The sequence below is a fragment of the Psittacula echo genome (genome assembly GCF_963264785.1).
Source record: "Psittacula echo genome assembly, chromosome: Z".
Taxonomy (NCBI): domain Eukaryota; kingdom Metazoa; phylum Chordata; class Aves; order Psittaciformes; family Psittacidae; genus Psittacula; species Psittacula echo.
Genome location: NC_137742.1, coordinates 79,509,795 through 79,537,061, shown reverse-complemented (window position 1 = coordinate 79,537,061; position 27,267 = coordinate 79,509,795). Strand labels below are relative to the sequence as shown.

Here is a 27,267-nt window from a genome sequence, read left to right as displayed (position 1 = left end):
TAATTTATAAACTATAGCAGAGTGTTACAGATCTCAATAGGCAACATTTGCTAGCATGCTATGATAATATTTAACCAGTAGAAAGTATTCAGGGTCATTGCAGCCTCTGGGAATGAGATGGTTTGTCTTGTGCTCATTAACAGTTCTTCTTAGCCTGCCAGATTGCAGCTGGCTTGGCAGAGGGATCAGGACTATTAATGTGGAGGAATAAAGGACAAAAACTGGGCACACATTAGAGCAGAATTAACAAAAGCCATATCTAGATAAAAACCCAAAAGATTATGATGCCCTTTCATTTATGGGAAAAAAAACCCCAACCAACCAACCAAACAGAAGGCATTTTGTTAAAAAAGATTTACTTCTTTGAACAGAAAACGCATTTCTGAAACCAAATTTCTTTTTTGTTAACTTTTCCTACCCATCAGTTTATATGTCAGAGAAAAATCATACTGCCATATATTTTGATTCCAGCAAAGGCTGCCAAAAGCAATCACCATTAGTACTGTCATTATCCTACACACAAATTCATCAAACCTTAGATTGAACACACAACATTCTCTTTTAAAGCACTAGTAGACACCTTTGGGGCTATCAAATTATTACTGTTCTTTCTCAAAGGTCATGACTGAGTAATGACAGCAAGATTCCTACATTCCTAAACTAGCTACCACAAGAAATCATAAACAGAAAACTTTAAAACAGTCAGTTACTGAGTCAGGGAGAGGGAAGATGAGATCCTAATCTTCTTGTGGGAATATTTCCTAGAAGATTTAAAGTGAGTTTTAAGTCACTGATAGATGAGATTTGCTTATGACTACTACTATACATGTGTATGATGGGAGTTGTATACAGTTCTGGAATATGGTATAAATGAATACAACAGGAAATGCTAAAAGGAGCTTTGAAATACCAATAAAAGCAAGACATGCTCTTCAGAAGAAAACAAAGTACAGATGATGGTATATAAAATGCTTTTCGAAAAGGTACACTTATCTCTTCCATTGATTTAATCTAAGTGCTAAGCTTGCAAGAGTTAAAAATTCAAGGAAATAGATGCCAAGTATCTGGTTATTCTCTGCTTTCTGGCATTCTCTGAACAGTGATAAAAACCATCAATGTGGGTCACAATCAATAGAAAGCACTGACACGGAAACTAATGTTAAACAAACTGAGTGTGATCAATATGAAGAATCCCACCTTCACGACCAATAACAGATCTGGAGGCTGTCTGAAAGCTAATAATTCCTGCCACATTGTCACTTGCCAGAATAATCACTGTGACAGTGTCAAAACTGGGCAGAATCCGACTCCCTCCTTCAGTATTGACCAGGCTGATTATGATACTTTCATTATCCTCTGGCTCCGTATCATCTAAAATGGTCAGTGTGACAATGTTCTTTGTTTCCCCTACAAGAAGAAAAACACACATACTTATGTGTGCACATGAAAATCACCTTTTAAAAAGACTTAACAATCTCTTAGTAAATACTTTAAAAAATATTAAAAAGGACATGAAGTATATTTATTTGTTCAACTGATTAGAAGTTACTTGTCATTACGAATTGTCATTATGAATTGTCATTATGAATTTTTATTCACTTATTACTGAAAAGTTACATTAGGGCAATGTAAATATAATATTATTAAGTATACTATGTAGAAATTACCAATGTAGGCACGATTAGTGAATGTCTAGAATTCTTCATTTGCATTATAAGTTCTTTGACTTCCAAAATTAACTTAGAAAAGAGGAATATTATTCTTGTAAAAAGCTTATCAAGTGCGTGATAACTTCTGATGAACCATATACACAAATATGTACACAGTTTACAAAATACATGTATTTTCTTGCTATTGTCTTTCAAAATATTTTGAAAACCTTTTTTTATTGAACTTATAGCCACTAATGTTATTACGCATCAGCCTCAGAATCACTGCTGGGAACCCTTCTTTTGTTTTCAGATAGTTCTATTTAGGAAGCTGGATAGCACACTAGAATTTTTACTACAGTACCATAAATTGCTTTCAGAAGAGCTGTTCAATCAACTCAGACTTTGAAAACATAAAATATATCTGTCAGTCTGGATGGCACTTAAGTAACATCTCACATTGACTTGTTCATCCTGTTTGCAATTTTTTTTTAATATGTGTCATGTTATGTTCGGAAATTAATACAATCTCAGTCTAAAAAGAGACCTCATGAAAAATTAGTACTGTACTCACTGAAGATTAACAGAAGACCAGTTAGGCCTGATTCTCATTTTCATTACCCTTGATTTAACAAATGCCTTCAGCATTATCATTCCTTATTTATTTGGTAAAAAGGTAATCTTTATAATGCACTCCACAATATTTCTTAAAAACCCACATATTTATGCTTTTCATCTTTTTTTTTTTTTTTTTAATTGAACTACCGGTGTGTGTTCTGCAACATAATGCTATAAGCTAATGAACTAGATTCTTTTGAAAATGTATTCTGAGCATTCAGGGAGGTTTAGCCTGAGAATAAGTCGTCACTTATCAAACTACCCATAGGACTGAGTGCCTATCAGTTCATTTTGCTTTTCTTTAGTTTTATCAAACAGAAGCTAGTGCAAAACCTTGCCTCACCTTCGGCGAATGCCAGAATCTCACCAACACCTACAAAATCCAAGTCTGGGGTAGCAGTTCCACCAACCACACGCCACTCCACTGTCACCTGTCCCAGGCTGCCTTCTGTCCTATGTATCATTAGCTGCACGTTGGCCTGAGGGCGTTCTTCTACTTCAATATACAGACCTTTCTGTGTTGCATTGGGACTTACGCTGTAGATCTTAAATACTCCAAATGCATCTCCATTCATCATTATGACAACTGTGGAAGTATTTGGCTGTCCTATAGTTGGTTGATTTTTTAAGCTGGCTGAGATGTTCATTAGCTCAACTTTCAATAGGGATATAGTGAATTGCTCATCCAACTCTGGCAGATTGTCAGGTAGTATGGTAACTGTGAGATTTGCAAACTCTTCCCCTTCCTCCATTATGGCCCACTGTCTTGTAAGGGATTCATAATCACTACCAGCAATGGCTTGAGTGCTAAAGAGAGCGGACACACTAGTGATGTTTTTCCTGTAGGTCCAGAATCCTGAAGTGTTAGTTAATGGGCTGATCTCTGATGTCAGCCAAAGGCAGAGAGGTGTCTCAGAGCCACTGGAAAATGTAAAGGCTGAACAAGCTTGTTCTTTTAGGCACTGAGTGGCACAGGCATATAGCGGGTCACTTGCTGCTGACACATTCACTCTGGTCTTGGATGGTTGGTCAGGAATTCCTTGTACTGGAGAATCATAACAGGCCAGGATATCCTGACATTGCTCAATGGCAAGAGCTACGACATCAGTTTCAGAAGTGCTGTAAAGTATCTGCAGCTGACCAAACCTGCCCCCACTAGAAGACATTAAAATAAGAAAATAATGTTAGTTGATGAACTATGTCTAATATTCTGTTTCTGGGTTAAGAATAAAAGTGAACAACATTGACTGGCCCTTTCTGAATTGCTGAAAAGTTCCAAATAGCTAATTAAAATGGATTCCCTTGGTAGGAAATTTTTATGGATAGCAAGTTTGATTATTTTTAGCTTGGGTAGAAACCTGTTAAAAATGACTGTTTGCAAACATGTGTTTCTAGGAATTAACTTAGTCTTAGGGCTGGCTATGAAGGAAAATCCTGTGCTACCCAACTTTGTCATCTTTCCTCCTAGGTACCCTCAGGATATCATATCACATGCATAAAACCTGTTTTCTTGTTTGTTTTCATCTCACAAGCCATTTTGACCTCCAGTTAAAATCAATGGAGCAGGCTGTTTTGCAGCTTTAAATTATTTGATGATTGAATAGACAAAATGAAACTTCAAATATACTGCGTACATTATGTTTATGGTGCATATTACAATGTATATTACATTTGAGTACTTTATGTACATTTCTAATAAGGTGACATCTAGCTTTAAAACCACGTACATGAAATAAAAATATGTTGAGCTGGCAGATCAAGAAATTGATACAAATACTTATACAAGAGAAGCATGAAATTATAGCCAAGACAAAGAAAAGGAAAAAATAATAGATACAAATAAATCAAACATCATACAAACCTTCGCCTGACTGTTATATTTGCAAGCATTTTTCTTTCTAGTGGCTCCTGAATTCGATACAAGGATTGATGAAAGAAAACTGTGCCATAAGGATTATCATTGGCAGGTATTATAACATTTGCCACGCCATCTAACCCAATAGCACCACCATTGGAAGCCTGAGTTAATTCTACATGGACAATCTCAAAAAGAAAACAAAAAAAGAAAAAGAAATAACGCAGCGAAACAGTTTTTGGTATTTCTAATAATAATCACAAGCAAAGTAATATCTGAACTTCTTGCACCTTTCTGCCAGAGCATTCCTTGATTTTGTTTGCACACATCTCTATAACAAGTTAAAACTCTAATACTACTCAAGAAAGACAATAAACTGCTTTACTTACTTCTTCTATTTCTGGAATATCATCAGCCAGGATTTCCAGCAGCAACATGTGAATGACTTCCCCAGGGGCAAAAGTAATATTACCCAAGGCAACCCGCAAGTCATCATCAGCAGGATGTCCATTAATGGTAGCAACCCACTGAACTGTAACATTACCCAGAGTCCCAGCGTTGCGGATTATTGGCAGATTTATGGTTACTGATCCAAATTCAGGCTCCTCCACAGTGAATTTGGTCATCTGAAATACTGAAGTACAGCACAGAGAGATGTATTTCATTAACAATGAAAATGAAAGTAAATATAACAGCTCCTGAAGTACAGAGTTTTATTTCACTTGGTTGCATTTACTTGCACAGGTAAATCACTTTTAGTCAGGTTTAAACTTAAAAGCAAACTTTCAGTATTAATATTTTCACCTACAGAGGAAATTAGCATGAAAATTAAGACCTCATCCAAGAAGTTTTTTCAGCACACTCATTCCTTGAGGCTAACCATGAGCATGTCTCCAAGGTCTTAGAAAACAATTTCATAATTATTCTCTAGCAGCTGTCATGACACTTTCTGAAGAAATAAGTCAACATGTTCCATCTAAAATTCTTCCAAGTAAAAGTCTTCCTTGCATTAAACTTTCAGTTTTTACAAATTAAGTTAATTTATTGTCCATCTGGAATTATTTAGTTTTGACATTTTTTCTTTCCTCTACCATTTTCTACTGACAAAATGCAACAAGAGGAACTATGTAGGGTATCGAAGGAATGAAAGAGTAAACCAAAGGAAAAGGCAGAAAAAAATACACAGAAAAAAACCCCAAAGAATAAACAAACATTATAAATTTCTAATATATCATTAAATTTTTGAAATCACCAAAACCTTTCTCAAAATCTGTGTAATAAAACGAATTTTGGAATGTATACACAATTAATTTTATTGATAATAAAAGGCAGAAAAAAACCTAAGGTACTTTACAGAAAATAAGCGACCGTAATTGAATTTCTCTTTATATTTTACAATTTCTCCAGATTTTTAAATCTGCTTTGGCTGATTATCTAGTAAAACAAAGATATCAACATATTTAAGCAACAGATATTAGAATGCAGCACTTCTTAGATAAAACATAAAAAAGTAAACTAAAATCCATCTATCTCTGTTCAGAGATTTCAAAATCCTTCTATATCAACTGACTAAATACTATTTTTTTTGTTATATTAAAGCACTATTACTCCCTCATTGTATGTTCTAATTCAGTTTATCTTATCTTTTCCTTTACTGTAATCATTCAGGCTTCCTCTTTGTCTTTTGAAAGTTTTTATTCAGTTGCCCTGTAACAGTTCACCCAAAATTCTGCAGTAAAAATGTTAACGGAAGATAGAAAATATGCAAATAAGACTCATTTACCAAAGGATCCAAACGGGTCATCAGAAGCCTCAATTGTTATGATTGCCCTTGTCAAAGATCCAAGTAAGGCTCCTCCTGTTGTTTGATTCAGTAGCTGAACATAAAATGACTCCTCAACTTCAGGATTGATATCATTAATTATATAAATTGGCACAGCTTTACTTGTTTCCCCTTCAAGTAAAACCACATCTGATGAGGCTACACTGTAGTCCTCACCTAGTTTTGTAGATAAAAAAAACCCAAAGCAACAAAAACCAGAAAATATTAATGCATTATGGTGCAGTGTATTGAACATCATCATTAACATTTATCTTCTCTCTTTCTCCTTCTTACACATGCATTCCTCAATGCTTTTCCTAAACACTGCATGGTGGGTGGGTTTAAGTACACAGGACTGAACAGAGCTATGTATACTACTATTGTTTGGTTGGTTGGGGTTTTTTGTTTGTTTGTTTGTTTTTTTGAGGTGGTGGGCTACTAGAGAAATAAACACCCCAATTCCTTCATTCATTTCACTTCCTAGACTCTTCAGTGATGTCTCAGAGTTTTCTAGAAGCTGATGCATGATCTCTCCCATAGGATTTCTATTTGCTAAGTACAGTCAGTAAACGTATCAATAATTCTTTTTTTTTTTTTGTACTTGTTATACAATAGTGCATTCAATACACTTGTTTGCTTTAACTGCTCAAAGCATACAGCATGCTCTTTCCAAGGTAACGCAGACTGCGTACTTCTGTTATTCTGATCACTTACCAGCTGTTGCAGTTATTGGCATGGCTTTAAATTTCACAGAAACATCTGAAAATATTCCCCCAGTCCTGGTCACATTAATGATTGGTCCAACATAATTTTCAGCAACTCTCACAGTTGAAGCTGAAAGCTGAAGTGTTCCAAAAGCATCATCATTGGCATTGATAATTACATGAGCTATTGTCTCATCCACTAATCCAAGTCGAGGAGAATTTATAACTGAAACATAAAGAAAACTTAGTGAGGAGGTGCCCGAGATGCTTGCTGTCTATGGCTACAGGGTTCACAGACATACATGTGAGTTTAATGGTCAGTCACCACTAGCTTTCAACAAAATTGCGTTTTTTAGAATTGGACAAATTATAACTACTCACTGCACCAACATACTTCTGGTATATGAACTATATTATCGCAGAAAAATCTGAATTTATAATAACATATTATTCTACCCTGTTGTAAAAGGCAGGCAGTGGAAGGTAGGCTGTGGAAGGCAGGAAGTTATGGCTCTTACAAGCCATAACTTTTTTGAAGAGGTGAGGTACTGTGAAGTAATTTATTTATTTATTTGACCATAAAGCCAGTAGCAAGATCAATACAGTTCAGAAGAATTTCATTTTTACACTTGCTATGATGAAATATAAGTAAGTTTCAAACTCCCAGCAGAATTATATTTGAAGATTTCCTGAATATCAGTATTACTAGGGTGGGGCAGCAAATAGACATGCCAAGAAGTTTTGAAGTGCAAATCAAGATGTAATGACCTGAATTTACCTGAATGAGGTATGAAGCAGACATTCTCTACACTAAAAAAGTAACATAAGGCTGTAATTCTATATCACTTTATTTTTAAATGACTTTTTTTACTTTCAATAAGCAAAACTAGCTTACTTGCTCCCTAATACTGAGTTTCACAGAAACACACTAGCTGTACAGACAGTGCACAAAATCAGTACTGCAACATATCTGGCCTGAAAAACTTTGGATAAGGAAATACAAAAGGGATAAAGATATGCTCATGCATCCCTGTCAAAATACTGTGCTAAAGGAAATATAAGTCAGAAGCACACAAGGCAGGTAACTTGGAGATTTCTTAACTATACAGAGTTTGGTAGAGGTAAAAAGTTTGTGATTTAACTTGTTGCATTTTATCCAATTAAAGATAAAAACTACCCTCATATTTAAATTGTAGGTTTTACATACGTAAGATACTTACTTGGCCGATCTTGTACTTTCTCAATCAAAACAATACTACTTAGTTCCACAAAAACAGACTCTGACCTCTCAGGATCATTATCATCCAAAATAGGCAAATATATGGTGGCCTCACTTTCATCAGTTCCAAAGACTGTGTAGCCTGCGATGGGTGTGTAATCTTCTCCCTCTATTGCTCTAACAACATCAGGTGGAAGAAAGGGGGGCTTTTCATCATCACTCATTGTCCTGTATGTTACCATCACTGTGCCGAGGAGACCACCACGCCTTAATACTGTCAAGGGGATATTTCTTGTTTCTTCCTCAACTTTCATTGGTCTGTTTCGCTCAGAAAAGATAAAGACTCCATATGGATCATCATTAGCTAAAATAGTTAACGTGGCATTAGTGTGATTTCCAAGACGACCACTGGACACACTGAGGATTAAAACTGAAAACACCTTATCCAATTCAGGAACTTCATCAGGAGAAACCTGTACTGTAATATTTGCTCTCAGTTGACCAACATCAAATGTTACATTCCCATCTGTAGAGATCAGGTCTTTGGTAAGATCACAGTCTATGATCCAATGCAGTGTCACCTGAGACAAGGCCCCGCGAGTTCTCACAACCTAAGAGAAAAATATAAAGATCTGCGTATTTTTGTTCTGTGAGAAAGAAAAACATAAAATTATGAGACAGAATTAAGCAAAGATGTTGACATGATGGGTTAAAAATAAATCTGTATTTTAAATGAAAAGTGTAGTCTTTATTACTGCTGTATTTGTTGTATCACCAACAGTGTACCTACTTAAAGTAATAGTACCTCAAATGTAAACACATAGAAGTAATTTTAAATTTGTGGATATTATTATAACATCACTTTAGCTTCAAGCTGAATGATGCACATTAGAAAACTCAGTATGGAATGGCAAAAATGCATGATAAAGTAGTTATAAACCCCATAAACTTATGGCAAAAACATTGCAGAACACCCAGCAAAAATAAAGACAGAAGAGGATTGCACAGCAATATAATACTCAAAGCTTTCTAACCTGCAGTACAATATTGCTATCTCCATCTTCAGGCTCAGTTCCATTTACTGACAGCGACTCAGTACTGAACTCAAACACACCATGAGCATCATCAGAAGCCTCAATAGTCACAAGGATGTGTGATGCAACTCCCAAGTTAGCTGGTAAGTGCAAGTTCCAAAAGGGTTATTTTTTCTAGCATCTTTTTTAATTTAAAGTAAACAGCTAAAGAAATATGTTGAAAAAAACAAAAACAAAAACAAAAAACCCACATGAGAGTATGGCTGGAGTATCTGTGCTGTTTTGTCTTTGGTTTTTTTGAAATGCATGATAACTACGCACATGGATAAGGAACTGACTTTCCGTAATGCTGTCCTGTTTAGTTCCATGGTTTTATGGAACTATGCAACAAAAAATATAACAAATATGGACATTTTAAGGGAAGACTAGATTTAATGAATCAAAATTAGAGAATTAATGAATGAAAATGGAGCAGAGTTTAGGATGGTGGGGAGTTACATGGTAAAACACAGTGTAAGAAGAGAGACCAGATGAGTGCAGGTGTCATCCTAACATAACCTGGAATGGAAAACAAAATAAAAACCCAAGTACTGTAAATCCAGCTACTAAAAGATATTGTCTTGGGTTAGATAAATTGCTGCTCAGAGAAAGAGCCTGGCATGGAAAATCTTTTCTGGAAAGAAGGCAAAGGGAAACAGCACTTCAAACAGAAAGGGTATTTGGGCATTGGAACATGCTGCCCAAGGGAGTGGTGGAGTTATCAGCACTGGAGGTATTTAAAAGATGTGTAGATGTGGCACTTAAGGACATTGTTTGGTCATGGACTTGGCAGAGTTATGTTGGTTGGATTTTTCCAACCTAAACAATTCTATGATTCCATGAGGAAAACCCCAAGAAGCTCCAAAAAGCAGCTAAACTGCAGACTTGCTCTCAAATTCAAACTGAAATCCACTGCATTTACAAATAAAATTGAAAATCAGGCAATCACAGAGAAATAAATTATACAATTTGGATAATGGGTGCTCATATTCCATCTTCAGGTCTGTAGGGTTTAATTTGAAGTTGCATATGATTAGAGTTTTCCCTCAGATTTTATGCTATTTCCACATCAAGTATCTTTTCTGCATGTCTGACATAAATAAAAAAGTTTAAGAGAAGAAATAAAAAATAATCAAAAAATTCCTTAAAATATTTAAGACAGCTTACTTTTCTCTAAGATTTTTTTTTACATGCAGAATATAAAAGTAACACAAAGCACATACCAAGCATACAATGAGGTAGTTTTTTTAATTACTTTCAATTTAAAAAGTGTCTGCTTTTTGCTCTCCAGAAAACTTGACAACTTTCAAACAGAACTGATTTTGCAAATTGTACTTTTGGAATTAGCATATTGTGTTTTACAACAATATATTTTTGATGTATAGAGGCTGTTATTTTCTGTGCTACACTAAACACTGACTGCTATTGAAATCATGCCTAAATTAAAATGGAAAAGAATGTTTTGACAGAACTTTATGACAAATCTAAATTAATCACCTGTACCTGTAAGTACAGTAGCACTATGACAAGTAGTGTCAATGTAGTAATTTATATGGGATATTACAATTAGCAATAAAAAATAGGATTAATCGAAAATGCTTACCATGTTGATGGACAGTTGGAAGGAAGAAATCCACGTTCCCATCACCACTACCACTGCCATCATTTCTAAAGAGCTCAGCAACTTTAAGGTGACAGACATACAGATACATACATATATATACATTCATAAATAAAGAGAAAGCGGAAAGTAATTTAAACATTTCTGGACAACAAAAAGAGAGGAAAATATTGTAGGAAGGCATCAATTTTGGATATGAAAGCATACAGTATTCTTGATAAAAGCCAGAAAATTTATTGGATATGTCACCTCATTTAATTTATAACATTGGATATAGCAATAGTAGGTCAGAAGGAAAGAAAGCATATACACCTCTGTTTTCTCTTTGCTTTTTTTCTTTCTTTGTGTCCCCTGTTTATATTTTGTGTTGGAAAGGCCCCAAAGGGGGTTTGTGTTAAGAAGGTATCTACCTAGTGAGCAACTGAAGTTAGATGTAGTTTTTCTGACAAAAGAAAAAAAAATTGAAAAGTTTTATTAACAAAACAACTATTCAACCAGAAAGTCCCCATACATGATAGGTCTCAAGATCAAAAGAATCACTACGTTGCACCACAGTACCATGTTGCACCACAGACATTTAGGCTAGTATGATAAAACTTTCCAGAAGGCACACACTTTCATTTCAGGATTGCTGAAAAAAAACCCCATCAGTTAAAAAGTTGCTTTATGGCTGCCAAAGTTTCTAATTACTTTTTTTCCTCCAACCAGCTTTACAATCTCCCTTAAAATTTTTCTCCAACAGAAACAAATTCTGTAAGGACTGAGTGGCTTTCTGTGGCAGGAGCACTGATGGTTGCCATCCCATCTCACACCAGGATTTCCACTGAGTACAAGAAAAATTCATTTTTCTTGTTCTTCCACAGAGCTAGCAGCAGCCTAGGCAGCTCAGCTAAACTTCCTATTAGGTCTCTCAAAATCCACAGCATCCTACCACTATAATCCAGTTGAATAAATTATGAGCCACTGTACCCAATTCCTCTGCCACTGAGTGGCAGATAAAAAACCCATTCTGGCTATTTAGTCTTAAATATTTTATAAATATTGTCAAATTTTTAGTAAATTGAAATTAACGTATTTTTTACATTATTTTAATTCTCATTACCAATCATGAAACCAATGGTGATGTAAAAGCACCAATTGCCTTTAAATGACTGTGCATAATAATAGTACACTTTCTTTAGGATTTGGTGGTTTTCAGGAATGATTAACAAAATATCTCAAGAAGTTTTTTCTTAAGAAAAAATACAGCTATTGAGGTGATATGGGGATATTTGCTTGTTTTTAGAAATAATATGGAAATAAGAAATCTAAGAGAAGTAAGATTTTAGTAGATGAGTAGAGGTCATGAAAATACAACCAATGGATTGATGCATGTGCCTTACCTCCTCCCTCTGCGTTTAATAGTTCCACTTTAAAAGTTTTTTCTAATTCAGGAATAGAATTATCAGTGATGTTAACAGTAATGTACTTGTATCTTTCTCCTGGCTGAAATTCCAGCGTGCCAACAACAGCCTGCAATATGAAAGCTATTTGTATTTTTGTTCAAGTCTAATGTTTTCATCCATATGAAAAAAGAAATAGAACCTTGATTTGTTTGCTTTTGTCAAAATATTTACTTTTTTTGAATTAAGCTTTTTAAAAATCTGCTGAATCTTTTGTTATGAGAAAAAAACATCTAAATTTACAGAATTAGGAGATCTGCATTAATCTACGTTTTTCTGCACAAATGTTAGACAAGCAAACAGGTACGTACAGGTCATTTTGTTGAACATGTACAAATAATAATATGAACAAACATAATCTTAACCATTACATGCACCTGAATGATCACACAGGATTTAACATACTCAGCAACAATAGCAAATATCCCTTCCTGATACATTGACAGTCCTCTTTAGAAATAAGAAAATCAAAACCAGAGGCTTTTCCTAGGAAATACAGCATGCTGCACAGAAAGGAGGTAAAGGTCACATAATGATATATATTTTTAAAGAAAGTATTACACTTTCATTTATCATGTCACTATATAAAACAAAGCGTCTCTGTCAAAAGAATCATGGCTGGGCTAAAATACTCAAACTGAAGGCTATCTCCAAAACCAAAAACTCTAATTAAATTCAAACATATTTACACAACCTGGAAATAGCCATACCTGATAATCTTTAGGACTGAAAGCTGTATGAGGCACTGTTCTGTATTCCACCAGAACTGTTCCAAGAAGGCCTTGTGCACGAACTACCAGTAATCTGATGTGTCCAACTTCTTCTTTAATAGTGATATGGAGCACAGCAGAGGCTGGCAAAATCATTTCATCACCTGGCTGAGGAGGTGGCCCCACTGAGAACTGTAGTAGACCTGGCAGACAAGAAGTATTATTTGCATGTCTTCTTGCACCAACCCTAATTCAAATTAGGATTATAAATGTAAGGCAAATTATTTCTAATATTTATATTTAACATTTCTGAAATTAAACTACGATTATTGTATATATCCTTAGGACTCAATCATATTATTTCCAGGGATGTGCTGATATCCATATCAGTTTTGATAAAGTCACAGCACAATAAGAAATTCAGCTCTCCCTGAAAGAGCCTCAGTATGTCATAGTGTTGGGTACTTATTGGCATAATAAACATTCAGAAATGTCCCTCTTCATCAGGAATTCTCACATGAGTAAAACTTGCACAGGATCAAATACATGCAACCATTATTTGCTCTCACAGGGAATCATCGTCAGTTTGATCTGGGCAGCATTGATGTTTTTTTGTAATATTCTCAAGAATAAGAAACTCAGCTTTCACTTTTGTATCAAAATCCTGAACTACTGTCAAATTAGGGAAAGTGGAATACTTGGCATTGCTTTCTCAAATATCAAGGCTAAGCAAAGTTTTTATCTGTTGAGCTAGAACTATACAGCTATCTGCAACAACACTGAATCATCTCCATCACTGTTACCATAGGGGTGGTCACTGGCTTTGATGCTGATATCAGTAGTTTCCTTTTCTGGATCTATACTTGCTCCACTGGTAGGAGTTGAACCTAGTTTTCCATCTCCAGACACTGCAGAGACTAATGTCACACGGAAATATTCATTTAGTTCCGGAATGTCATCATCAATAACATGCAAGTTTAAGACCTAGAGAAGGACGAAATATGGAAAAATCAAACCATGCAACACACATCATTTTTGAGTTTCATGACTCTGATTAACTCATCAAATACTTTGATTATTCAGTCAGCTGTGTCTGCCGTGTTGTTCTGAAAGTAACGTAGATCAAAATTTTGCTTTCCACGTAATGTAAGCTAACTTCTAGGATACTGTTCAGAATATCTAAGCTAACTACTGGGTATGTTCAGAATATCCATTTCAAAAACAACTTTACCAAGCTACCAGAGATGGAAGGCACACCTTCTTATGTGCCTCAAATTACACAAACACATAACCAAGCAAGCAATAATTTATTATCTGCCTTAACATAAGCATAGTTTAAATTGTGTATATTGAAAATTATATATCTGATGGATTTCAAAATCATGAGGAAATTTTGCTTCTGTAGAGACATTAGAGTGATTAATCCAATTAGAGGCAAGTAAAGCAAGCTTTTTATGCCACCTTGAGATTGCAGATCATACTATTAAATAACATAACCTGCTTTGCACAGGCTAACATACTGACCTTAGACAATTCCAGCTTTCTGTATACTGTGATATAAGTAAACAAATGTACAGAAGAAAAAGGTTAAGTAGCTGACTGCACTTAGAGGTGTGAGAATGAGTAGCTTACAAACATCAGTGGAAAATCTCTTAAAGTATCTCATCTGATGAGAAACCACTCCTGGTTTGTTTCTTAGGGCCATGCCCGTTAAGTCCTCCATAGAGAAACAAGAAATTGGACCACATAGCAGCAGAGCAAGAGGGTATACCAGCCCCCTTCTGACAGGAGACAAAATAAGGCAGGCCTCATCCATGCCAGATTAGAAAACCTCTCTGCTTTATATGACTGTATGCAATGCAGTAATATGGTTCAATGGAGAATTAAACCTGAATGAACAGTGACATGAACAAACTCTTTTCAGACATCACAAGCTTTTTCCAAGCTCTAATCACTTGCATTGTTTAACTGGGACCAGATCCACTGTTCTAGTAGAGCCACTGGGATCCTTTCTAAAGGTGTCAGACTGTACACTGACTTTAGCAGTTATAAAAGTAAAACCAAGGCCAAACAAACATCAGTAGAAAACACACATTCATTTTCTACAGTATTGTGATCACACATCTCTTATCCAAGTAAATGTGAAAATCCTGTCCTGTGGGTCAGGACTGAATTCATAGAAACAGATTAAGCAAAGGGTAAAAAACACTACCAACAGTGGTTGCAAGACACTTGATTACAGCAGTGAACTTCGCTGCTGTCTCTTGATTTGGTGATTAATCTAACTGATGTAGAGATAAATCCAAGTTTCAAAACTCAGATCAAAACCTGATAATTGTCCAGTTTTAAAAGTAGCTATATCCATTATTTCAGCCCAGGACTATCTACACTTCAACTACACAAATAGATATACATAAATCCAACACATACATATTTGTAAAAGTGTTTTATATATTATGCACATTCAAACACATGTGCACACACGGTGACCCCTAAACTGAGATGCATACAGATACACACAGATCTATAAGCATCTAGCGTATCACTTGTTAGTAGTCAGGGACAAAAAAACCCTGCAAAGCATAACAAAAGCCATGTGAAGAAAACACACTCTGGTATCAAAAGCCGTCAAGCATCCTCAGAAGGTGTTTTCCAGCAGGTTTGCAAAGGACAGGATGAATAGTTAATAGGAAGGTAGGGTTTACCTCTGATCTCTGCCAAGGATGGAATGTGATAGTGCCACTGCTGTTAGAAAAATCGGTAACAGGGTAACTAATGCCAGTGGAATCAACCTGTGAGATAATGTAATTTATATACACATAGTCTAGGGCTCCCCTTGTACGCTCCACAACACAGGATATAGTGGAACCCTCATCGGCAGTCTGGAAGAAAGCAAGAAATTGAAATGTTTGTTACTGTCAATGTAAATCAAAGTAATAGATACAAAACATGGAATACCATAGTCCTGCTCAAATGTTCAGGTAAAAAATTGCTGTTGTGTTAGTTTCAGCACTATACCCTGTTGTTTGCTTCAGACACAACCTTTTCCCCCAAACTACATGTTAAAGACAGAATAAGTACGCTTGAAATGTACATGACAAAAGCAACTGGAACTATAATTTTATATTAATGTCAATTATTTTTATTTTCACTAGCAACAATTTCAAGAAATATTTGGATTCTCCCTTTCCCCAACTAGAAACACTATGGAAAATAAAAGATGGACATTAAGATTATACTATAATACATCATTCAGACAAAACTTTGACAAATTTTTTGTGCTACAGTAGAAAGTTCACAAAGAACATGACTCCAGTGTCCACAGCTTCATGTATTTGGAGTAAAACAGGTATTAATACTGACCATATGTTTTAGACAATCATGATCATAAAATTAAAATAGAAAATAAGTTTATTTGAAAATTGCCAATCAGGCTTAAGCCATCTTAAGCCCCAGATGCTTTTCAGAGCTTCTGCATAACACAGTGCAGATGCTGTACATGCCTTCAGCTGCCTAGCAGACAGATACTCACATAATGCGATTAAACTATGGATACACCAGCACTGTGTATCTGCATCATCACTGAGAGCTCTGATACTTCCCTGGTGAAATGGAAGTCAGATAAGTGCAAAACAATTAACATGCCGTATAAATTTTTAATTTTGCTTCACAGTCAGTTGATGATCTGTGACATCACAGTATTATCAGTGGCATTTGAAACTGAAGGAATCTATTATCATAGCATATGGCAGGCATGTAGAAAGCAAACTGAACAAAATTGAAAGACAGTATCATTCAGGCAAGATGGTTACTTTCAAAAACATCATAAGCACTTTGGCTAGAAAGAATGTAATTAAAAGGTCAGGAGAGTTCCCAAATTGGAAAGTATTCTGAAATTTGTTTTCCAAAATAATCCAACAGAAACAGGTATCATGTCTTTCACCTTTGTAATTGATTAAAGAAGTAAAAATTAATTACATTTATTGCAATTCTTCCCAAAATAATAGGAAGTTTATAGATTGCGTATATGGTGGTTATCACCAAAGAAGAAAAATAATGTTTAAAACGGATAAGTAATTCACAGCCAGTATCAACTGAATTCACACCAAACATATGCAATTTATACCTTGTAATTTACAACAGCAAATAATGTGGAAAAATAGATCACACCTTGTCATTGCATGACCACCGGTAAAGTTCTTTCAAACACATCATGTAACACAGAAATATGAAATAAAAATATTTGTAATAATCCATTGTCCAAAAAAGAAAATCTTATATTTAATTGGTCACCCAGTCTCAGATGTGACAGAAGTAAAGGAAAAAATATTCTTCTAGAAAAATTTATGCCTTCCGTTTACCCTATAAGAGCGATTTTCTTAAAAAAATAATTTGGGGGAATTTTAAAAGTTATGTTGTAAATGCCAGTGAAACAGAGGCTGTAGTAACAGAACTGAGACATTTCCATATTCTGGAAAAATTTTGTTTAACTACAAAAAACTAACAATGTGAAATCAGGGGCCCATGCAGGTCAATTGGTCTTGCCATTGAATTTTTGTTCAAAACTTCACCTATAACCTTCCTTATAAACACCTTACCTCAGGAATACATGCTCCAGTGAAGCCAAATAAACCATTAGCATTATCACTCTTCTGTATTCTTAATCTTGCTGTAGTATTTTCTTGTGAAATTCGGGCTCCACCACACACAGAAATGAGCTTTAGGATGAATAACTCTTCTCCTTCTTCCTCTTTGTCATCCTTTGCAGACACAATGAATGATTTGTTGGTCTCTCCTTGACGATACTCCAAATACCCAGAGATAGGGTGGACATCACTCTTCGCAGGAGTTGCATGGAGTTCATAAATCTCTGCTCGTGTCAGCTTACGTTCATAGAGCCTTACATCCTGCATTAGCCCTGTGTACCTACTGCTGCCGTTGATTCCTGCTCCAATTCTCACTGTTCCTGGACCTGAGAAGGAAATTACAATTTTCCTCATGTTATTGTAGTTCTGCAAAGTAATAAATCTGTGGCTGAATAGCTGCAATTGTTAAAAATCAGTGGTAAACTGTTTATTATCCCTGGATTAGGAGTCCAATTGATCTTGAAATGCAAAACCAGAGGGTTCACTGAGCCTCATTTCAGTGTTACAGGTTGATTACCACAGGTAAAACAATTCCATCCTACACTGTTCAAGTTTTTTAACCTACTAGTTCTCCCTGCACATTGTCACCATCCCTTAATTTAGTGGAGCTTGGAAACTTCTCTCTTTCCATTGGAGATTTGCAGAGCACAACTGCAACCCCTCTCAGCTTTTGTTCTGCTAAACAGATCCCATTTTGTCTCTCTCTGCTAGGACAGTGGATCTATTCTGATGATACTTATCACTGCTTTATTAGCCCTTCCATACATGTTTTGCCTCTAGTGCACTGGGAATATGGACTTGAGAAATGTACACCAAATTCCAAAACATTTTTACAACATTATTAAATTCCTCTGTCTCCAAACAACTATCCTACTCAACAAATCATACGATCACAGCTGCCTTTTCCATGTGTATACTAAGCTGATAGGTCGTTCCTATTGTGCTAAAACACATAGATAACTGTTCTTTCCAGAATTCGAGATAAAAAAGTCTGTTTTCAGCTACAGTGATGTAAATCTTATCGAAATCATTAATTTCAAAACATATATAACTGTACGCATACATGATAAGCATACATATATAAATATAATTATAAATTATTAGTTAATTTTTAAATTATTGCAATCCAAGCTTTGCTACCATTCTGATTTTTTTTTTTAAATTTCTCAGCTCTAATTTCCATATGCTTTTTGAAAATAAACAGAATTTTCTATCCACTCAATTAACTAATTAGTTATAATAATTTCAGTATCTTGCATACACTTGTAGAGGAGCTAGGCTCTTCTATACATGGCAGAAACGTCCATATTGAAAAAATATGCAGGCTATTGGCTCACCATCAGCAATTGCTTCTCCTTTAAGACTCTTTATTCCTCCCACAATGGGAATTCCATCCATGTAAAATTCAATTATACTTTCATCCAGAGTAATCAGAAGGTGAAGCCAAGTATTTTCATCCAGATATTTCAGGACTGCTGCTCTAACCATGTATGTCATATTGGATCCTAATGCTGTATAATGAAGAACTACAGAAACATGAGAATCATTTGTTTGGATTTTCACACCATAATATAAGGTCCCATTATCATTATCCTTTTCAACTACATAACCATCAGTGCTGAAGTTGGGAATTAACCATGCTGAAAATGTAAAATTGGTTACTGCAGTATTTCCATTGTACAGGTATTCTGGACCAATAATCCCAAATGCATCCTCTTTCCCACTGAAATACAAAGCATCTGTTCCACTGTGGTGACGCCTCATGTGGGGCTGAGATTGTACTGAACTTGGAAATGATCCCAGCAACAAGAGGTCTACCATTGATGGCAGTCCAGCTTGGAAGGTACTAGACAGTATTTCCCAACCTAAACGGACAACACCGAAGGTTCCTTGCTGTCTCCAGATGGTGAAGTCTGTAATATAGGAAAGATCATCTTCAGAAAGAACATCTTCCACTATCTCTCTGTCCTGGCTCTCTGGATCTATAACAAAGACCCCAAAAGGGTCATCATTGAACAGGATCATCACGGTTACAGAAATGCTTGCTTCAGATAGCTGACCTCCAGGACCAGGAGATCCACCTGTATAATGGAAGTTGAAAGAGCAAAAGTTAATGGTCTGAACACAGTCTAAAAAGGAGTTGCTAAGTACTTTAAGTTTTTTAATAAAATACATTTCTAAAAAGGCTTAAATCTTCTTTAAAGAGCCTCTGAAATCATAGAAAATGCTCTCATTTAACAATAATATAATTTAAATGTATCATTTTAAAAAGACTATATGACAATTTTCATAGAAAACAAAGCAGACTGTAATTTTTAACAGCAAAACATACATTTGTCTTTCAGCTGAAAAAAGATTACCTCCAACTTTTCCATATTAGTCAATCAGACAGGTTACCTTTGGTTCATTTGAAAAACATGGGGCCAAATTCAGTTCTCATATTACTCATATTACTCTAAGAATTACACAAATATGGAATGGTAAAATTTGGACCCTTGCCTCTCAAATAGAAGCAGAGATACCTTACAAAACCAGGTTGTGTACTAAAACTGCTGCCAAGTCCTTCCATCCTGCCAAGTCATCTCTTTCTTCACGGTAAGTATTCATGATACAAAATCATAATGTGAACATAGAGCCTCTATGCTCAACGTGTGCAGTGATCTACTGATCACAGGTATGAAATCTTCTGTACACACATATGGATTTCACTTACAGGAAAGGTCAACACATATTATCAGTTTTGTCTGGGCACAGAAGACCGTAAATAGTACTGAGGTGAAATGAGTCGAGCAGATCTGGAACCCTGCTCAGTAGCAGACCTGTAGCAGTTGTAGTTTAAGTCATATGAAGTGGTAACTAGAAGTGTTTTACCTCCTTTAGAAAAAGCAAACAGACCAACCAAACTCCATCATGATAAACATGCATAGCCTCTAATAGCTTTATTTTGTCTTCAACTACATGAAGGTCTAAATCTCTGAAATCACAAGGAGGCATGCTTTTTTAAGGCCAGATCACCAAAATGTGTGCAACAGTAATTCAGGAACTGAATAACTGCATTCATATATCTAAATTAAGATTAAATAAAAAACAAACCCTAAAACCTTACCAGAAAAGTACAGGATATCAAGACATGATTCAAGGCAAAGCTCTTTTCAAGGTTGGTTTCTTTTTGATTGATTAAACAAAATTCTTTCCTACCAGATATTAAAGGAATGGTAATAGTGGAAGACAATACCTGAAACATTCACCAACTTTAGAACATAAAATTCATTGAACTCAGGAATTCCATCTGAAATAGCATGGAGTGTTATTGGCTTTGATCCTTCACCATCTATGAAGCACAGAGTCCCATATGTTTCATAGAACTCTTCTCCTGGCGTCAGCGCAGAGTCATTATCAAACAGCTGCCAGGTCAATGAGACATTGCCAAAGTGTCCTCTGTGTCTCAGAACCCTGTTCAGTGGCACAGAAAGAGTGAACATCCTGGCAGGCATGCATCAGCTTTCTTTAACAAGGGAAAACACAATTACATTAATATTCCTTACTGTGAAAAATAATATGCAACAGTCTGGGTAACCATGAACAATAAACACAGGCATGAACAATAAACAATCATTTTTGAAGGACCACAATTTCACAGTAGAATTCTACTTCCAGGTATATCACAGGCACTTTAGAAAAAAGGTAACCAATGCAGGTCCATGCAAAGTAGCACGTTCATCTTGCTTTTATTATGTAAATAATAAATTCCAATGTATAACAGTTCAGCAAGTTAACATTAAAAATTGATATACCTGGCCAACCTTGGGCAAGAAAGAGGATCATCTACATTTAACCACAAACATTTCTCCCTTTAACCATTAAGCATCCTTAAACTCTTTCTTACGTTGGTATCAAATTCAGATTATATCCTATGTCCTTCAGAAATCTGTGGTTATTCCACATAAAGAATATAGTAAATAAAAACAATATCTTTTTTCATAAATAAGTTAATAAAATAAGTTAATTTCACCAGTTTCCAAAAGGCAGCAAAAATAAAAACTGAGTGCCTTTATTAACCGTGTGCTGTACATAGAAAAAGTGTGCTCCTGTTTGCATAATAAAATAAAATCCTGTACAAAGAGGCTGAATGCAAAAAGACTCTTTTCCCTATCTGCTCACACTGATTGTGATTTTATATTCTGTCTAGAGCTTCTTAATGAAAACTCAGTATTTTTACCAAACTATAATCCCATCCCAACTTTATGGAACATAACAAGGTAAGATGCCAAACAAAATCATTTCTTAAATCTTTCCATTCCCAAATACATCCCAGTGTCTGGAAGGAAAGTATTTTTCATAAATCAGGCTGGGGAAGAGTATTTCCATTCTAGAAGAATGCCATATATGGACTTTGAGTACAGACTTCCATCTGTAAATAACAGATAGAAAAAACCAAACTAACAGAAGGAGTATAGTGATACAGGCTATTTTTTTGCAAAGTGGGATGCAAAAAGAAATTAACAACCACATGGCTATATCTATCTGTATTTTGAAAAGTTTTTTTACTTCTCTGTTAGTCCAGGTTATATTCTGGTCAATCATCTAGATTCTTCTGTATCTAAAGTCTACTGCAAATATAACAAGATAACAATAACAAGATAAAAAAGTCTTATTTTTTACATTTTAACATTAATTTCTGTATACATTTAAATATGCAGACTCTACTTGATAATATACAATTGATGTCTTCAGTATGTTTACAAATCGTTTAATCAAAAATTTAGTAATTTTTTTCTTTAATATATTTTTATCAAAGTAAACTTGTGTGGGATTAGATCAAAGTATTATTCATAAAGTGCCACATACATCAGCTAAAAATAAAGAAGCATTATTTGAAGTTTACTTACAAAAAATTGTTACTTTTGCCTTCTTCCACTGCCTTTTCTAAAGGTTCCAAGGAGAAAATTCCATTAGGATCATCATTTGCTTCAATAATAACTGTAGCCACTCCAGCCTTGAAGATAACAGTATCCCCTAAAAAAAGGAAGAAAAAAAAAAAAAAAAAAAAAGAGTGATTAATTTTATCAAAACTGAAATCAGAAATGGAGGGAACTTGAACACTGAGGGTGTTTCTGTCTCACACTAACTGCTTTTATGCAAACAAAGAAATTAACAGTGGAAAAAACAATGAGTGAAAACCAATAATTGAGTATTTGGTAACAGGCAAATCAGAATAAAAGTACTTCAGCAGCATCTTGTGCAAGGAGCAAGACAGGAAAAAAATACGTGACATGGCCAGAGATCTGAACAGAAATGGTTATATGAGAGGTTTCATGTTTGATCAATTGGTCAAGTTAAAAGAAAAAGACATGTAACCGGAAATCCCAGCTCTCCTTTAGACCTAGAATAGAAATACTACACTTAAATGAAACACAGGCTAAGGACAATATCTAAGAGTTTATTAAAATCCATATCCCAGCCTATTTGAAAAAAAAAAAATACAAGATACCTGTGACACATAGTGGAAGGTAGTAGGATTTATGTGTATTAGCACTATAGGGACTTTGTAACACTCTCCATATGTCCACAGATGTATATTATTTTCCACCTCCATCCTACTTTTTATCTTATTTAAGAGCATTACACTAGCTTTTGTTTCAAAATAAATAATGTGTTCGCTGCTTTAATTTCATACACCTGTATATACAGTCCAACACGATTTTCAATAGGGTTGTAACAACCAAGGTCAATATATGCAGCAGATCACAGAAAGAATTTATTATTTTTTTCTTGCTTCCAGGAATGTGTATAGAAACATTATGCATTCTTAGTGATGCTAGTGAGTCTGCCCGATATGTTCCTCATTTCAAAGGGAACCTGCAGCTACCCATTCTTGTAGGACCAGTGTGACAGGAGGAAGATATCATATGCTCCCAGTACAGTAGTAAGGGAAAATACCAGTAGATCCTGAAGAAAGTTAGTAAAGTGGAAAGAAATCACTGAAGAGAAAATTAAAAAAAGGAGAAGAATGGCTTTGCCCAATAATTTCCATAAGGTTCACTTTGGGTACCAGAGTGAATTCTAGCTGACCTCAGCAAACAGATAAGCTACTTTATACTCAAATAATTGATAAAAATTCTTCATAATTCTCTTTCTGTCTGTCATCAATGACTAGGGCAGATGCACTTTGAGATCAGTGAAGCCTTGAGAGCAATTCATAGATAGGCCACAGAGTGTCTGTTGTCGTGTGACCTGAAGCACTCCCTTAGTCTCACTAACTGTGAACTCTAGATCATCATAGAAATTAGACCTAAGACACTTCATATGCATGTCCAAATGAAGAAATATAATTTTACATTTCCTCATTCCAAACTGAGTCCCTGGTAGGTATTTTACTTTGTGAACCTACTCTAATGTGAAGGTATAGTCTTATGGTTAATTGTAATAGTCTTCCTTTGCTTTACTGAATTACAGCCCCCTCAATTCTCACACATTATTTTGATGACATATTCAATTCAGTTTTAGTTTGCACTGCAAAGATATGCAGTGCATTCGCAGCTGGTTATTACCTTGCAGCTACAGAATAATAGCAACTGAAGGACAGTTTATCATTAAAATTTGCTAACACATCTCTAGATGACTCTCCCACAACCTTAAGTTTTGGGAGGGCTAGAAGTGGAGAGTCTTTATTAAGCAGGCAGATCCTGGGAAATGTTTTTTAAACTTAACTTATTTTTCGTATCAATATTAAACAGCAGTGATCTTAATTCCAGAAGATATCTATTTGAAAAATAGGAATTTGCTGAATAATTTTCTATCATTTCCTGCTAAATGAAAACTTAAAAAAAATTAAAAAGACATTATTTCTAAGATAATAAACCCATTCTTTACTTGTGGTACATTGCGTAATTTCTATCACACATTTTTCTGTAGATTAAGGCTTTTAAATCAATAATGTCAAACTGAAAAAAAAATGTATGCTTACATTGCACTAATACAAAAAATAAAAGGGACCAATTTACAAGGATTTTGTCTAAAATAAGGCACTTCTGTTTGCTTTTACAAAAATCAGGCAGTTGTGTAGTATACACTGGAACACAACAAAAAATCTAAAATAAGTGCTCTTTTCTTAAGACTGCTGCAGTACTAACATTCTTTAGCCTTATGTTTCTGTAGTCAAGTCAAACACTCATCTAATTTGGAGCATTTATGTTTGAAAAGAGAGCTTCACTCCAGTTAGTTTTGCAGGAAAGGTTTCAGCTGAATCATTTGATTTTTTTTTTCCAGTTACACAATTCAAGATGAAAATCCAAACACATTGTGTGCAGTAATTGTATAGAAATACTGAAGCAAAGCTTATTAATACCTGGCATTTACATATTGCTTTATGATAAGACCAAGCTGGTAAAAAAATTGCAAGGGGGGGAAAAGAGGAAAGTTACTAAACAGACATCAAATCATTACTTTTACCTGTAGAATTCAAAAGGAAGACATAAAATGTTTCATCAGTTTCAGGGATATCATCATCATTAATATACACAGATAGATTCTGCTCTCTTTCTCCAACATCGAACAAAATGACACTGCTCTTTCCACTAGGAACAAAGTCTCCTTCTTCAGCTGTTGCATCTCCATTAACTGTAATATACTGTGCAGCAACAGCGTAGTCTGCAGATCCATTCCTTAGGACTGTGAAGTTTGCAACACTTCCTTCTTTAATCCTCACTGTCAGGGGTTCTGAAAACACACAAGCAACAGATCTGAGTTCAAGCCTGAGCTCCTTGCATGTGACGGCCTGTTTTCTTAATCCAGCCAAAGAGGATGCTCCTCCTCCATGAAACAGAAGGCACGTGTGGAAAACGCATGGAAACACTTGTAGGTACAAGAGAATACTGTTGTACTCAGCCACCTAGCCCATCCCAGTATCAACAAAGTGAATAATAAAATAAGAGAAGGTTCTGAAGGTAACAATACAAATTCAACACAACAAACATAAAAATGCTTTATACTAGTTTCATTTGGATTAGGATTTCTCAATGATCTGGTCTGTCAATAAAATCTCTTTGGGGTAGCATATGTATTCTACGCATAAACCCAGTAATATCTAACCTGCAAAATAAAGGGGATCATCATTCCTTGTAATCTGTAAAATTGCACTGGTTATATTGCCCAGCCTGGCTCCACCAGTAGCATTGAATAAGCTGATGACAAATACTTCTACCTCTTCAGGTACCTGAGGGAGAAAGTACCACCAAATTAATTTCTTAGATACAAACCAATGAATTAATTAAAATGCACAGCTAAGGGGGTTAACAAAACAGAGATTTCTGAGTGTTGTTTTTATTTACTGATCCTCAAGTGTGTCAAATGACAGTTCGTACCATAACACAGAAATCATCACAGTGTAAAATCCTTGTAATAAGTCCCCTTACTTAATAAGTCCTTGTAATAGGTTTTTCTGTTGTACAGATGAATTAGAAGTTATCTAGCAGTTTCTGCTTTGTGATACATGTAATTTACTCTCACAGCTTTATTTATTTATTATTAATTATTCACATTCTTTCTTATATTACTTCAAAAATATCAGCATTAAAATTAGGATTTCTGCTATCAAAATAAGGGTTTTATTCAAATTAATTATCTTTAACTTAACCACATTCAATTACTCTCTGCTTCTACCTTTATTTATAGGTATGCATGGATTCTCAAATTTTTTTTATGATTTGCTGAAGTAATCTCAATATTACCCAAGTATTTTGCTTTTCTCTACAAATACTTATCAGGCTTTTAAAACACAGACATCCCTTCTTTCTCCTTAAATTGTAATGTTCTAGCATTTACTCTTTGCCCATATACTTACACAAGAACACTGTAAAAATGTTTACCTCATCTGGCAGTGAGTAAATGGTGATATTTTTTGAAGACTCCAGATTATCAAAGAAAATAGTCCCTTGCTCTGGGTAGATGTCATTGGTACATGCTGGGTCAACAACCCAAGACACACTAACATTGCCATAGTTCCCTTGGTTTCTTATAACTCTGTAAGCTGCTAAAAAAACCAAACATACACAGTTAGTGCATCTTCAGAAGAACTCAAATGAAAAAGATCAGCAAAGCTGAAACAAAGAAAAAGGAAATAATAAGTAAATCCACTTCTTGCAAAACTAATAGGTAAGAGCACTGCACAAAAGGACAAAGATAGAACATCTAAGCAGTCCAAACTTGCTGAAATTTGTTATTTGTTATCAGCCTGTAAATATACTTGATAATAGAAAAGAGATAGCTAAATTGAAGTCACCCACATGAATCACAAAATCATAGAATGGTTTGGGTTGGAGGGGACCTTAAAGCTCATTCAGTTCCAACCTCTGCCACAGGCAGGAACACCTTCCACTAGACCAAGTTGCTCCAAGCCCCATCCTCGTCCAATCTGGCGTCATCACACTCACAGGGAAAAACTTCTTCCTAAAATCTCATCTCAGTCTCCCCTCTGTCAGGTTAAAGCCATTCCCCCTTGTCCTGTCCCTACAGGCCCTTGTCCAAAGCCCCTCTCCAGGTTTCTTGTAGCCTCTTTAGGCACTGGAAGCTGCTCTAAGGTCTCCCCAGATAGTTTATTTTAAATATGAAGATTTAACTCTATTCTTCTCTCACATAGCACCCTACACTTTGCGCTCTGCAAGCAGAGCTACTACCTCCAGGCTGCACTTTGCACACACATCAATACTCTGTCCCTCCTGCCTGGCATATTCTCTAGTCATTTTTTTACTGGATTGATACCTCTGGCTTCTCAGGCCCACCGCAAATCATGCTAGCACTGTACCATTCTGGAAACTTCTGAGTGAAGACTAGTCAGACATTGTGCTAGAGAGGTGAAATGGGGAGCAGAGCAGGCAGCAGATAAAGCAGCAACTCTAATAAAAAAAATT

At 35.3% G+C, this 27,267-nt stretch overlaps 1 protein-coding gene across 1 annotated transcript in view; it reads right to left on the bottom strand.

Annotated features, from left to right (window-relative positions):
• Positions 1-27,267, bottom strand: part of ADGRV1 (adhesion G protein-coupled receptor V1) — a gene marked incomplete at its 5' end in the record, with an annotated part of 292,106 nt that overhangs the window by 224,494 nt on the left and 40,345 nt on the right. The window contains 20 exons of the mRNA XM_080638347.1: positions 1,198-1,407; positions 2,611-3,422; positions 4,129-4,310; positions 4,512-4,756; positions 5,906-6,121; positions 6,659-6,874; positions 7,869-8,478; positions 8,902-9,041; positions 10,544-10,624; positions 11,944-12,073; positions 12,714-12,916; positions 13,517-13,697; positions 15,419-15,595; positions 17,312-17,685; positions 18,697-19,440; positions 20,595-20,812; positions 22,249-22,375; positions 24,812-25,078; positions 25,451-25,574; positions 26,227-26,390. Of these exons, the coding sequence (XP_080494473.1) occupies positions 1,198-1,407; positions 2,611-3,422; positions 4,129-4,310; positions 4,512-4,756; positions 5,906-6,121; positions 6,659-6,874; positions 7,869-8,478; positions 8,902-9,041; positions 10,544-10,624; positions 11,944-12,073; positions 12,714-12,916; positions 13,517-13,697; positions 15,419-15,595; positions 17,312-17,685; positions 18,697-19,440; positions 20,595-20,812; positions 22,249-22,375; positions 24,812-25,078; positions 25,451-25,574; positions 26,227-26,390 (5,421 nt within the window). The remainder of the gene's footprint in view (positions 1-1,197; positions 1,408-2,610; positions 3,423-4,128; positions 4,311-4,511; positions 4,757-5,905; positions 6,122-6,658; positions 6,875-7,868; positions 8,479-8,901; positions 9,042-10,543; positions 10,625-11,943; positions 12,074-12,713; positions 12,917-13,516; positions 13,698-15,418; positions 15,596-17,311; positions 17,686-18,696; positions 19,441-20,594; positions 20,813-22,248; positions 22,376-24,811; positions 25,079-25,450; positions 25,575-26,226; positions 26,391-27,267) is intronic.